Below are 13,846 nucleotides of genomic sequence, written 5' to 3' on the forward strand. Positions count from 1 at the left end.
AGATGATGCATAATTAACCAAGTTGTGAAATTGAAGATATTGTTTTAATTTCAACTTAAATACGTGTTAGTCATATAATGGGTTTTAGATATTTCAACCAATGATTGCACAATCATCAAAAAAAAAATTACAAACAAAATGAACACTCTCTATTAAAAAATTGTACAAAACTTGAAGTTATCAAAATATCAACCGTCCTTTTATATAATAACTATAAGGAGATGCATCATTTTCAACTTCAAATCCAGCGCAGCCGAAGCAATTATACAGAAGGAAAATGATGAAACTTTCAATCACCAAATGAACAAGAAACAGAATATGATAAAATTACACTTCACCAAACATGGCAGATGCAACAACCACTTTCATATTGCTTCATGCAAAATCATAGTAGCTTTCTTGTCTTCATCATTCATCATCCAACGTTTCCTCACTTCATCTAGAAGCATTACGACTTACAAAATCAATCACATTTCCTTCACCAATTTATTTCAAGCCTAGCTGCTGCAGAAGATCAATTCTCGAGTTTATCTGCTTCTGCATATTCTTTGCGAAAGTAACACATATCTTGCACAAACAATGAGGTCTAAAGCCAACCAAGCACTCAACTTTAAAGTGCTTCTACTGGGCATTTTCCTTGCTTTCTTGCTTCTCTTTGTGGTAAGATCAAGTTTATCATTGTCAAAAGAAAACCCATCTCCCATGTCAAAAACCCCTTTTCCAAAAGCATCGAATGTCAAGACAAATGCAGAAGCAGAAGCAGAAGCAGCAAACTGCTCACCAACTTGTACAAAGATCCCACGCTCCTTGGCACAAGCACTTATTCACTACTCAACTTCAACAATTACCCCACAACAGACGCTCAAGGAAATCTCAGTGTCTGCAAGAGTACTCGAAAAGAAGGCTCCTTGCAATTTCTTGGTTTTCGGCTTAGGCCATGACAGCTTGATGTGGAGCACACTCAATTATGGCGGCCGTACAATATTTCTCGAAGAAGATGAAGCTTGGATAGAGCAGATTAGACGGCGGTTTCCCATGCTGGAGTCCTATCATGTCACATATGATAGCAAGGTAAACCAAGCCGAAAACTTAATGGATGTTGGCAAAGGACCTGAATGCACAGCAATTGGTGATCCTAAATACTCAATGTGCCAACTTGCTCTTAAAGGACTTCCTGCTGAAGTTTATGACATAAAATGGGACTTGATCATGGTTGACGCTCCAACGGGTTACTATGAAGAGGCACCGGGGAGGATGACAGCTATATACACTGCAGGGATGATGGCGAGGAACAGGGAGGATGGAGACACTGATGTGTTTGTGCATGATGTGAACAGAGAGGTGGAAGATAATTTCTCCAACGCATTTTTATGTGAAGGATACATGAAGAAACAGGAGGGAAGGATAAGGCATTTCAATATTCCAAGTCACAGAGATGGCCTGGAGAGGCCATTTTGCCCGGAGTAGGATCTTTTTTCATCTATTTCCATTTTCCTACATTTAAATGCTGTTCTTATTCCAATTTTTACCGAAGGAAACTTAAGTACTCATTTTCATGATTGAAGATATCCCTAGGTTGAGTAATTACAAATTACAAGCAACAAGCATATTTGAGAACATGTTCTTTTTCTTTGAATGAACTATCACAAGATTCAACATGTACAATAACATCAGCTTGCATCAACATCGAAAGCTCAATTACGTCAAGTTTCTGCTGTTTGGACTGAGTCCAACGGGATAAACTGCATTATATTTTGTGCACTAGAAGAATTGCTTACCCAAAAAAAGGGGGGGAAAATCCTTCCATAATGCAATAAAAAAAAGAGTCAATGAACTAAACAGGGTTAAAAGCATATTAATTCTATAATTCCCATGTATTTTACCAGATCCACAACAAAAGAAAAAAAGTGTAATTCAGAATATGGTAACCATTTCACCTATAAAAGAAAAACCAGCAAGTTCTTTCACTATCAAAAGGCAGTTGCATCTATCATACCATCAGTTTCCCAGGCAGCAACTTTCCATACACCAAATGTACTCCAGCACTTGAAAATTTAAATATTCTCCCAAAGCAGTAAGCACAACATTATCACTATGATTCTTCCAAAGCAGTAGGTACAACAAAATCACTAGCTTTCCAGTCAAGAAAATCATTCTTCAGAAATCTCTTCTAAGCCGCAGTTTGACTACCTATAAACATAAAAGCAACTCAGATTAGTTGCTAAACTGAGCACAATAATAATAAAAACAACTTGATTTATGAAAAAGGAGCAAAGCTAGTGCCTAAAAAAACTGCTCTGAGAAAAACAGACAAACAAATAATTGTCCTAAAAGGTTATACTTACGAGGAAAACAGTCAAGAAAGATATAACATCAAAACCCAAACGCCATAACATAGAGTTAAAAGGGTTAGCAGTGTGTAAAACGCTACATTTATCTAGGCATTGTAGGATTCAACACATTTTAACATTTTATGCATCATTCTACTATTCAAACTAAGATGATGAATGCTACTAGAGTTGATCATGATGAGCCTACTAATAGTAAAAGAATATACTATGATTTATTAATTCTATAAATACTGAGAAGAGAGATCCTAAAGCAAATAATTGAAGCATCAAGAGGTGAAAAAGGGGACTTTCGAAATATAAAAAAGAAATACTATCATCTCAAGTCTCAAAGCAAATTATAAATTTCAGTGCACCAAAACAAGCAAGAAAGAATATACGCTCAACAAAGAATATTCTATTATCCACCCAAAGGAGTTATTTTACCTTACCTGGTCAAGAAGATGGCGGTGGGGTTTCCAGGTGAAGGAGGATTCTGTTTTAGCAGAGAAGAGAGGGAACCAGCTTTGCTAAGAGCATCAGGGTCAGTGGCAGATAATATTTCCACCTCTTCAAGACCAAGCTGTCTCTTGATCAAGTCCAAGTTCTCCTGAAGGACCTCAATCTCTCCAAATGGCAGCTTTAAATCCAAGGCCTGAGGCCCAATTGCTTTCGCTTCATCCTTCTTGAACCTCAAGAAAGGCATACAAAGCTTTTGGGTCTGTTTAAAGTTTGAAGCCTGTCCAACAGAGTTGTTCTGCAATGCCTCCAATATCTCCCCATCAGGAGCAAAAGTACGACTCTTACTATCGAATTTGCTTTGCAGTATCCTCAAGCACTCTGCTTTCCATCCATCAAATTGCTCATTCACATATACCAAGCCCTTCAATTTGTCCTCAGTGAGTGTTGCAACAGGTGCACCTTTCTTATTGGCTTTCTTTGATCCAAGAATTTGCTTTTGGAGCAGCTTCCTCATCAAAACAATCGAGTCCTGCAAATACTTATTGGCGCTCTTGAGGATCAGATCAGGAGTGCCATATGTTGGCCAACCAGCTTTCACTGCAAAGCCATCCTTCTTCAAAATCACCCTCCAAACATACTCCGCATAATGAGGGCAGATTGGAGTGATGAGCCGAGTCTGCACATCCATAAAACGCCACACCAAATCCCGATTCAGACCCCCCGCACCACAAGACAACCTATATTCATCCCTTGCAGCTTGAAGATCATAAAAGCCCGTTTTTAGAGCTTCTCGGAACATGTAGTTCTTGTAATGCTGATCAGTCATTTCAACAGCAATATTTATCTCGTTCTCAAACACCCTATCAGCATAAGTAGATGGTGGACCAGTTCTCAAAGACGATTCCACAGCCAGTACCTCCTCCATCCATGCAATCTCCTTGGTGAGCCGAAGGATTCCAGTATTTGCAGTGTCAAATACGAAATTTGCATCATCTACACCATCTCCAGCATCAGCCAGAGAAAATCGTGTGGCATCTGCAGAGAATTCCTCAATGGCCTGCTTCAACGTCCTAAAATTCCCCGTAGACTTGGACATCTTCTCAGAATTAAGCATAATGTGACCATTACACCTAAATCCACGAGGCCAGTGGCGCTGGGACATGATTGCTGTGTGGTTATAAATGCAAAAAGTTAAGTGGTTCTGGATGAGGTCCTTACCAGAGACTCGAAGATCAAATGGATACCAATATTCAAACTCCTGCTTCATCCTGTTAAGGATAGATGATGGGATATTAGATGATTCTGGATATGGGCCACCACAGAAAATAAATTCCCAGACCTCATCAGTCATTTGACTAGGTTCTATTGAACCAGTAGTACTCCCATACATGTCTCCCTTATGTAACATGTGGGCTACTGTGTAGTAAGCCATATAAATGGTTGAATCTGATAATGACTCGACCAGGAACTGTGGGTCCCAGGGAATGCGAGTCCCAAGCCCAAACGATCTTGAGCAAGCCCATTGATTCAACCAGCCTAGAGTGTGCTCAAAGCCATGGCGGTTCTCATCATGGTATAGATTCATGGAATTTAAGCACTCAGTAGCTAGTCTCTTCCATTCTTCTTCCCCATATGTGATGTACCATTGGTCTGTAAGAGCCACAACACATTCATCACCTGATCTTGACATGACGCGCTTCTCAGGCTCGCTATACATAATTGCCTCACCCGTTTCTATCAGCTTGCTCCTAATCAATGGCTTAGCGTCCTGGACTTTCTTCCCAGCAAAATCTCCAACAAGCATGGTACCCTCTGTAAATCCTCTCAAGTACGTCAACCTCTTGGCTTCAGCCAACTTATCTTTCTCATTCTGACTTTTAATTTTCAGATCTGTGCAAACTCTTTCAGCAGACTTGTCTCCAAATTCTGGAATGTTGATAATTGGAATAACCTCAAATGGTAACACCCACTCATCCTTCACGCCAAACTTTGCTCTGAAAGCTGGTTTTGCTTTCAAATCATGCAGCGCCATATAATCATCAGGAGCATCACTAGGAACACTGGTCACTATCCCTGTCCCTTTATCTGTTAGAATGGTCAACATAGGAAGAGCATATATGACCTCATTAAATGAAAGAGGGGACTTTAAAGGAAGACCAATCAAATCATAACCAGTCAACTCAACCAGGCATGTAGGCTTTTTAGGAATCCTAGAGAAATTCTGATATGCAAGATTGAGAGCTGCTCTTTCTGTGACAATTAATACATCAGTTTCGCTTATTTCAAATGCTCCATATTTCCCATCAGGTAATACCCATGCATTTGTCTGTCCATACATGGTCTCTGGTCTCAAAGTAGCGGCGGCAAGATAGACTTTTTTACCCTCTAGAGGTCCAAATTTAGCAGGGAAAGGTTGCAGCACCTCCATCTTGATCAGAGTGTAATCCTGGGGCTGAACTCCTTCACCACTTGCTCTATCATGGTCTGCACAAGGCTGGTCATCTAAGGGAGAGTATATCGTGTATCTCACGTCTTTAACAATCTTACCCATGGCTTTTAACTTCCTCATCTGCCACTGTACAAAGGAATCAAAAAATGGGTTTATCTCTGTAGTTACAAATGAGCGTCTCCAGTCACAACCCAAACCAAAAGCTTTCAGATCTTCTTTGGCCAATGGTGGAAAAAAATTGAGCCATTTCTCCGGCTCCTGGAATTCAGATATCTCACTATCAGAAAGTCCAAAACTGCGCATGATCTCCCATTGATACATTTGGACACCAGATTTTGCAGCAGCCTTAGACTTCTTGCTCTTAAACTTATCCGGTGGAGCACCTCCATTTGCATCCTCAGCTTCTTCTGGCTGTGGACTTTCTTCCTCCTCCGCTTCTTTGAGAAATACAGGTGGATTCCCAAACTGCTTAATTTCCCTAGCAAGCTTATCAGCTGAGGCCTTAATGGGCATACCAGTGCAGTGGAAACCAAATGGCAAAAGCACATTAGCACCTTTCAATCTATGATACGCCGCAGCAAATTCAAGCTTGGAAAATGAGAATGCATGCCCTAGATGCAAATAGCCATTCATGTAAGGAAATGGAAAGTTTCCAAAGAACTTTTCACCACTTTCAGGATTCGGAGGCCTTTCGCCAGGTTCAGCATTGAAAACATTACTCTCCTCCCACCAAGTGTGGACCTTTGACTCAATCTCCAGGAGACGATCTCTCCTCGCAAAGCTTTTCCCACTTTCTGTTGCCATATCGTGGAACTGAGAAAAACTGCATCAAAAAACACATGTAAGAGCAGATAAGCAATCTTTTCTTTTTACAAAAAGTTTAACACAATTAGCATCAAAGAACACTAATGCAAATTAAAAATAGCACATGTCAAATACAATCACATCCATTTATATGTGTGTGTGTGTGTGTGTGTGTGTGTGTAGAGTATTGTAATATACCGCTCTGAGACTGATGAAACCAATAGTCAATGATAAATCATGCACAAATAATGTAGTGTATGTTTTGATTCATAGCATCAATAAAACAAAACCCACAAACTATAAATTTTACCCAAAAGAAAATTTAGTAAAAACAAATAAATAAACCCACAAATAACACAAAACCCTAAATCATAGCTCATTCAATCAATGTAACAAAATATTAATTATAAAAGAATCCAACTTCCCGTTTTTAAGCCGACTTCATTACTATCTAAAAACCGAATCTCAACTAAAAAAGAAAGTGAAAAAAATAAAATAATGTTGAAACCTGTGATTCAGGGCCGAAAACCGAAGGGCATTGCGGTGCAAAAACGGGGCGTTTTGTCTCAGTAGAGATAAAGCCAGCGAAAGAGAGCTTTTTATACTTTGCTTTGAGATATTTGAGATGCTATTCTTTGGTTTGTGTTTGCGGCTTCCAAACGCGAAGAGGAAGAATTGATGACCAAGTTAAGCTGACAAGTGACTAGGGTTTTCTGGTCAAGTTGGTAATTTGAATTGCCACGTGGCAGCGTGTGAGAGGATAGCGATATGTCGATCCGACCTGGGGTGGGCAATGCCGTAATGCCCGGGAATGGATCCAAACCCGAAACCTTTCTCCGGAGCCCGGGCGCCCGCATTCATTGTTATAAGAAAAAATAAGGGTAATAAGTAACAGAGACTAGGGAGGGACAAAAGGTCCCCTTATTATCCTTCTAAAACGCGATTGGCCATTTGTACTTTGAAATTTTTAATTTCAAACAGTTTTCTCACCCTTAAAATTTCAAGTTTTTACAGCATGGGAAAAACATGAGATATAAGAAATTAATTAAAGACTTAAATGACAAATATTCTTTCTGAAAATTATTATTAAAATACGTTGATCAATTAACAGGGGTAGTTTTTACCATGAAAATGAAAAAAAGTATGAAATTATTTTCAGAGCCAAAAATTATATGAAAAAAGATACAATTAGCAATTAGCAATTGATACATTTTCATAAACAACCAACATAAAATCGGCTTTAGAGACGTATATCTTTTTAGCGACTTTCCATCGAATACTTTAAATTTTAATCGGCAAGCATGGCGTAGATGACCATCGCTTGTGGGCTGCACCTACAACGACATGTCCTAAGAGTAAGAAACAAAAGGATGTCAAGTCGTACGATGCATTCAGACAGCCAACAAATGTAAATAGTATGCAATGGCGTATACGAATGCTGACTCATCATTCATATTTTAAATATGGAAGCTGCGTCAATGATGTAAAAATAAAATTAACAACATGACGTCCACATTGTACATGAAAAACGACGCATTAGTGGAAACACTTATTCAGAATAGTAATCATTAGGACGAGTGAAAATGTAGTCATTAATAGGCAAATGACTGGACAACTTACTAATATTTTTTATTTATCCTTAGATATTATTTTAAGGGAAAAGAGACCTTTTTTTTTTAAGGATATTAAAGGGTGTTTTGAGTGATAACAATAGTAGTTAGGATTTATAAGTTTTCATATGTCCGTAAGTTTTAATACTATATTTGAATTAGTGTTAAAATGGTTAAAAAAAAAAATCGTTTGAAGGTAGATATGACATTTTCACTTAAAGATTGAGTATTTGACACTTTTATGATTTAAAATTAATTGATTTATCTGTTAAAGATTGCGTTTACCTTTTAACAATGTGTTTTAACTGTGATTGTTTTAACAAGAAGAATAAAACATTAGATATAAAAAATTAATCAAAGACTTAAATGATAAAAGTAAATTTTAAAACTAACCCAAGTGTGTCTTCTCCTAACTTTTTTTTTTTGATACACTGATATGTATATTATAATAAAAAATCTAATCATACTTGCAGTTTAAAATTTGTTGAGATTTCACAACTATCATATATTAAATATATAAACTGATTGGAACTGTAATATATCAAGTATGTTACGACACATCCTAAATTTTTGCCTCACTTAATATCAGGGAATATCTTATTCCATCTACATTAATAACGAAACCAATTAAACTAGAAGAAGAAATAAGTCCCATTAATTATTAGGACACGAATCCATCCTCATAATTTGCCGATGGCCTATGAGCACATAATTTGACATTAATGGTTCATTCTCTCCAACTTAACTAAGAATACAAGTAAACCACTTGGGCTAAGCCCAAGTGGCTAGAGCCACCCCCTCACAAATGTGAGGGAAGTGGTTCGAGCCTTCGCAGACGCATTGCAGGAGTTTAATTTAAATTTTTTTTTCGGAATTTCAGAGTTTGAGTGAAGACAGTCTTTCTCCCAAGATAAGAGTTGACGTCCCTCGAATATTTAAGAGAGTTATAAATCTGAGCGGTGCCATATCAGAATTGATGTAAACGAATCTCAGTATTTGTATGGTTGTAAATATCATGAGCAATAGTTTTCATTCAAAAAAAAAAACTAAGAATACAAGTATGTCCCCAACTCGGTGGCCCACATGTTCAATACCTCGAAGGGCAATTTGGTCATTCCGTAAGTAGAGGCTTTTTTTTTTTTGTTACAAGTGACCTAATTTGATATAAATAAATAAAAAAATGTCTTTATTTGATTAAAAAGCATACAAGGATCTAATTATAAATACATAATCCAAGAAAACAGTAATAATAATGAATCTCGGAAACAATAATTAAATAATAGCAATAATAAGTGGACAAAGCTAAGTTCGAGAGGTGAGATAGAAAATTCTCCCGCACGACACAGCGCAAACAAACTTTCCCTTTCATTTTCTTTTTCTCTTTCTCGCTCTCCAAACAGAGCAAAAGGACCGTCGCAAGATTCTTCACTTCCATCCAAAATCATGAGCAACGAATAGTGAGCCTCCGTGTTTCCTTCCTTTTTATGATATGAACATTGTTAACATCTACTCATTTTCATTTGACAAACTTCAATTTTTTTTTGCCTTTTCATTTTTTTTGTTGTTAAAGCGATTATCTGTTCAAGCTGTTGCTTATCGGAGACTCGTCCGTCGGGAAGTCCTGCCTGCTGCTCCGATTTGCTGTCTGTTGACTTTTCCTTTCCCTTTTTATTTTCTTTTTTGTATATGAATTACTTTCTATTTTAGCTTTTTGTTCTCTGAATTTGTGTTATTAAAATGATAATTTAGATGGTAAATAAGTGTTATTCTCGGAAATTTCAGTTTTCATTACGTTAATTACTAGTTTTTAGGTTTATTAATGTAATTTTTTTTAAAATTTTTTCAGGATGATTCTTATGTTGACAGCTACATCAGTACCATTGGAGTTGATTTTGTGAGTCTCTCTTCTATATATATGTATATATGTGTATAAGTTATAATATGAGTCTATGTACGTGTATGTATGTATGTGTATGCATATGTGGAAAGAAATGTTGGCAGACTTCAGCATTTGACTTTTTTTTTTTTAATTTTGGCAGAAAATAAGAACTGTGGAGCTGGATGGGAAGACGATCAAACTGCAGATTGTGAGTCAAAATTTCCTTTTATCTTGTATTGGGAGAAATTCGATTTGTCTTATTTAGTGAAGGTTATGTTCAAGAACCTGGTCTTATTTTCTTTGTTTGAAGAGTGATATGTTGAAATGAGTGTATTTGTCTTATAAACATCATTTAGGTAATGTCTGATGTTTGATTGTTTTTCATCTGTTTAGTGGGACACTGCTGGACAGGAGCGATTCAGGACTATAACTAGCAGTTATTACCGAGGAGCCCATGGAATCATAGTAAGGAGCCTTTCTGCTTCTTGGTTTAAATCAGAAAGTTTGTGATTTACATGTGACATCTTAACAACGTTGTATGTGTTTATTAACTTATTTTTCCTCTTTCGTTAAGCAGTACATTTTCCAATAAATCTGTATACAAGATGATGTAGTCGAAGAATGGGAGCGATAATATGATGCAAATTGTCTAATAAATTCTTATGACATATGATGTTGTCGGAAGTAAATGTCTTGCAATGCTGTATTCTCTTTTAAGAAAGAATAAGTGGTAATTTTGTTTTTCCAATTTTTTAATTGAGCAACTGTGTGAGATTAATTAAATGTGTTGGGATTTCAACAGATTGTCTATGATGTAACTGAGATGGAGAGCTTCAATAATGTCAAGCAGTGGTTGAATGAGATTGACAGATACGCAAATGACAGTGTATGCAAACTTCTAGTTGGGAACAAATGCGATTTAGTTGAGAACAAGGTTGTGGACACACAGACAGCCAAGGTATATTCGTGACTTCTGTCGCCTGAACTTTGAATATAATTTTAAACTCTTCTCAAGTGCATTTGCTTAGTAAGTTTCTGCATACCCAGGACACTGAAACTTTGGACAGTTTGTATCTCGAGTTGGAATCTTTTCTGTCAATACGACTTGTTAAAATAAGGGTTATTATCGTTTGAATCCTTCCAGAATTGCAATAAATCTAAAGTCCATAAAAAATATGATTCCATCATTTTACTATTATATCTAGACAAAATCCATTATTTTACTACATTTCATTAGCAACGATAGTTGACCTGTTGGCTGACTGATAAAATATCAATTTTGCACTTTATATTAATTCTTTTTTGGTTAACGAATAACACACAAAGTATTGCAATATTATAAATTCAAAATATAAAGTAGCTACAAATAATTCCTATTAGCCTATGAATATCATATTTGATACCTCTATTTGTGTAATTTTTTTCCAACGGTGAAATTGGTATTTTTTTTGTACTAACAGAAATGTAGTAAAATGATAAGTTTTGTAAAGATATAGTAGTAAAATGATAGACTAAAATAATACTTGTTGTTTGATATATTGTAATTCTTAAAGTATTCAATTGATAATATCCCCTAAAATAAATGTTCGTAATATGTTCTCATTTTAATGCAACTGATTGTTTAATAAAATTGTATTTCTTTGTTAATCTTTTATCATGTGCATGCTCAGTGAGAATTTGACTTACTAGAACACAAGTTTGACTCTTCATTTAAATGTCTCTTGTATCATATCCTTCAGTGTTGAGTGTGTTTCCAATAAAATTGAGTAGGGGGATCCTTAAATACCGTTTCCTTTTTTCCAAGGGCCGTGCCAAATTGCTCTAAGTGATTATCAATGAATAATGAAAATAAAATTTTTATTAAAGCAATTTTTTCCTTAAATGGTGACTAATAGTACCCCTTTTTTTGGAAAAGAAAGTCAAAGCATGCCCAAAGAATCATTTACTTTCCTCTAATGTATTTTCTAATTCGTTTTGCGCCTTGAATGTCCGTTTTGGTATGTATTCTCATTCCATGTCGAATCTTATCCATATGGACAACCCCAATTACAAAAAAGTCTAATGGATCTATTGAAGTTCATATGAGGTTTGTGCTTTAGATTTAGACCTCTCTCTCTCTCTCTCTCCCCCCCTCCCTCTCCCTCTCCACTTACCTGTCTTTCACTTACCTGTTTGCATGCATGCCCATGCACATACTTGCAAGATAATACACGGTCACTCGTACTTGTGTTTTGGTTGAGCTACTGGCTGCTAACCCCCTGTAATTCAGTTTGAAACTTGCCACCCTTGTGCTTCACTCAAATGGTTGGTTAGGGTGAGATCTGTATTGTTTTCCTGGTCTCTTTCCAAGGTTATCTAAAGGGATTTGGCAGTCTGATTCTTTAGGGAATATCATTGCATAAGATATCTATTGTTTGTCAATGAATAATTTCTATTAACTAGTTATCTATATAAATTGGTAAATTTTAACTGCATAATTTGCATGCAATAAGATTTTATAAGAATCTTGTTTTCAACTCATGACTTAGACTAATGTGATATGTTGAGCATTAAGCTACAAGATCTGCACATCAAAGTGCTTCATGATGGTAAGGAGAAAGCATCTTTTTCTGCTTCTTCATGTGATTTAAAGTTTCCAAGGCACTTATCCTATAAAATATCTTTCAAGACTTTGGAAATGCTTTTATGTATGACTGAGAGAAACTTGTTGGGTTGGTTTTTAGCAACAGACAGAGTTATGGACTTTGTGTTGACTTGTTATTGATTAAGACAGTACATCGGCTGATCTATTGGCATCAAGCAGCAGATGCAGAAATTATGGGTGGCATATCATTGTATCCAAATAACGTACTACATTGATTTTTCTGACTTTCTGTTGGTCTCCGAGTGAAATGCAGGCATTTGCAGATGAACTGGGGATTCCTTTCCTGGAGACGAGTGCCAAAGATGCAATCAATGTGGAGCAGGCTTTCTTGACTATGGCTGGCGAGATTAAGAAAAAGTAAAATCACTTAACTCTTTCCTTCTCGCCTTATGATTGATTCTGTGATCCATTGCCTATTTGCAAATGGTGATTGTTGAATTATGCTGACTGTTCTTATTCAACAATCACCATTATTGCTGGTTATATGCATTGTGATGAAAATTCTGCAATGAGTAACTTTTTACCTAATGTTTTCTGTTGGAACAAATTACTCTGGTAGAAAAGCCCTACAGGGTTTGAGAAATCCCATGATGTGACGATTGTGAGCATTTTAGACACCGTGTATGGATTTATTTATGACTATAAAATGTTAAGATTGTTTCTAGTTGTGGTTTGTAGTGTATAAAAGGATTCAAAATTTGACATCTGTCTAAATCAGATTAATAACATGATAATGTACATATGCAAGATGTGAGGAATTGTTTTATCTCACCCCTAAACTTTAAGAAATTGAAACATTATCATTCAAAATATTTAACATTTCCAGAATTGATAGTTGTCTATTTGAGCAGTGACTGGTGGTTATCATGAACTGATGTGTGGTTGTGGTGTCAAATCTTGGTGAAACCTGTTGTCCTATGCCTGATTAACATAGCTAGTCTCTGAAATAATTTGTTGATTCACTAATTATGAGTTCAAATTTGATGCAGAATGGGCAACCAGCCTGCTGCAAACAAATCTTCTGGAACAGTTCAGATGAAGGGACAGCCAATCCAGCAAAACAGCAACTGCTGTGGTTAGCCGAGCATGTTATTTTACTACTACATGTTAGCTGACTGATTGTAGACAGTTTTAACTATGTTGACTGCATTATCTTATGAATCTTTTAATCTGGCAAATATTTATTTCCTGCTTTAAGTTCTTTCCCGTTTATGACAAATTTAATTTCTTGCTCCATTGCATTCCAAATTCCTGTCAATTTAGGAGGGAAAAAGAAAAGAGAGACGAAATGGGAGAAAATGGTCAAATTTGTTGGGGGAGAGCTGTTCAAGTAGTTTTTGTTCTCGTTTATTGTCGTGACTAGAGCTGGTAAAATTTGACACGACCCGATTACCCGACACGAACACGACATAAATAAATGGGTATGGGTCGTCAAATTTAACACGATTATTAAATGGGTTGGGTCCGAGTCAACACGATTTTTTTCGGTGTTGGGTTTGGGTTAAAATTCTTGACTCATTTACCCGATCAATGATCTGATTATATTTTTTATTTTAAAATAATTTACATATTCTTATCATTAAAACTCAAATATTAGAGATTTTTTTTTATTCTTTAAAAGGGTGAATTTAAATACAGTGTTTTATTTATAAAATTCTAAATACATTTAGA

General features: G+C 36.2%; 3 protein-coding genes across 4 annotated transcripts; 2 read left to right on the forward strand and 1 right to left on the reverse strand.

Annotated features, from left to right (window-relative positions):
* The first annotated feature begins 231 nt into the window (after positions 1-231).
* LOC18042619 (glucuronoxylan 4-O-methyltransferase 1) lies at positions 232-1,737 on the forward strand. The gene has a single exon (XM_006431457.2). It carries the CDS (start codon positions 580-582, stop codon positions 1,465-1,467), a length of 888 nt encoding a protein of 295 aa, XP_006431520.1. The 5' UTR covers positions 232-579; the 3' UTR covers positions 1,468-1,737.
* A 107-nt stretch (positions 1,738-1,844) lies between these two features.
* Positions 1,845-6,738, reverse strand: LOC18042854 (leucine--tRNA ligase, cytoplasmic). Of its 2 annotated transcripts, none has more exons than XM_006431458.2 (3): positions 6,551-6,738; positions 2,780-6,061; positions 1,845-2,190 (listed from the first exon to the last, which is right to left on the reverse strand). In XM_006431458.2, the coding sequence occupies exons 2-3, from the start codon at positions 6,040-6,042 to the stop codon at positions 2,187-2,189; spliced, it is 3,267 nt and encodes a 1,088-aa protein (XP_006431521.1). In that variant the 5' UTR covers positions 6,043-6,061; positions 6,551-6,738; the 3' UTR covers positions 1,845-2,186. The 2 variants fall into 2 exon arrangements, with proteins under 2 accessions (XP_006431521.1, XP_024038871.1); XM_024183103.1 differs by having other exon boundaries at positions 2,775-6,061.
* Positions 6,739-8,903: 2,165 nt separating this feature from the next.
* On the forward strand, positions 8,904-13,409 carry LOC112098398 (ras-related protein RABD1). Its single transcript, XM_024184651.1, has 8 exons — positions 8,904-9,109; positions 9,223-9,295; positions 9,499-9,546; positions 9,692-9,739; positions 9,925-9,996; positions 10,334-10,489; positions 12,429-12,532; positions 13,165-13,409. The coding sequence occupies exons 1-8, from the start codon at positions 9,096-9,098 to the stop codon at positions 13,253-13,255; spliced, it is 606 nt and encodes a 201-aa protein (XP_024040419.1). The 5' UTR covers positions 8,904-9,095; the 3' UTR covers positions 13,256-13,409.
* The last annotated feature ends 437 nt before the right edge of the window (positions 13,410-13,846 follow it).

The sequence above is a fragment of the Citrus clementina genome, unplaced genomic scaffold, assembly GCF_000493195.1.
Source record: "Citrus clementina cultivar Clemenules unplaced genomic scaffold, Citrus_clementina_v1.0 scaffold_5, whole genome shotgun sequence".
Taxonomy (NCBI): domain Eukaryota; kingdom Viridiplantae; phylum Streptophyta; class Magnoliopsida; order Sapindales; family Rutaceae; genus Citrus; species Citrus x clementina.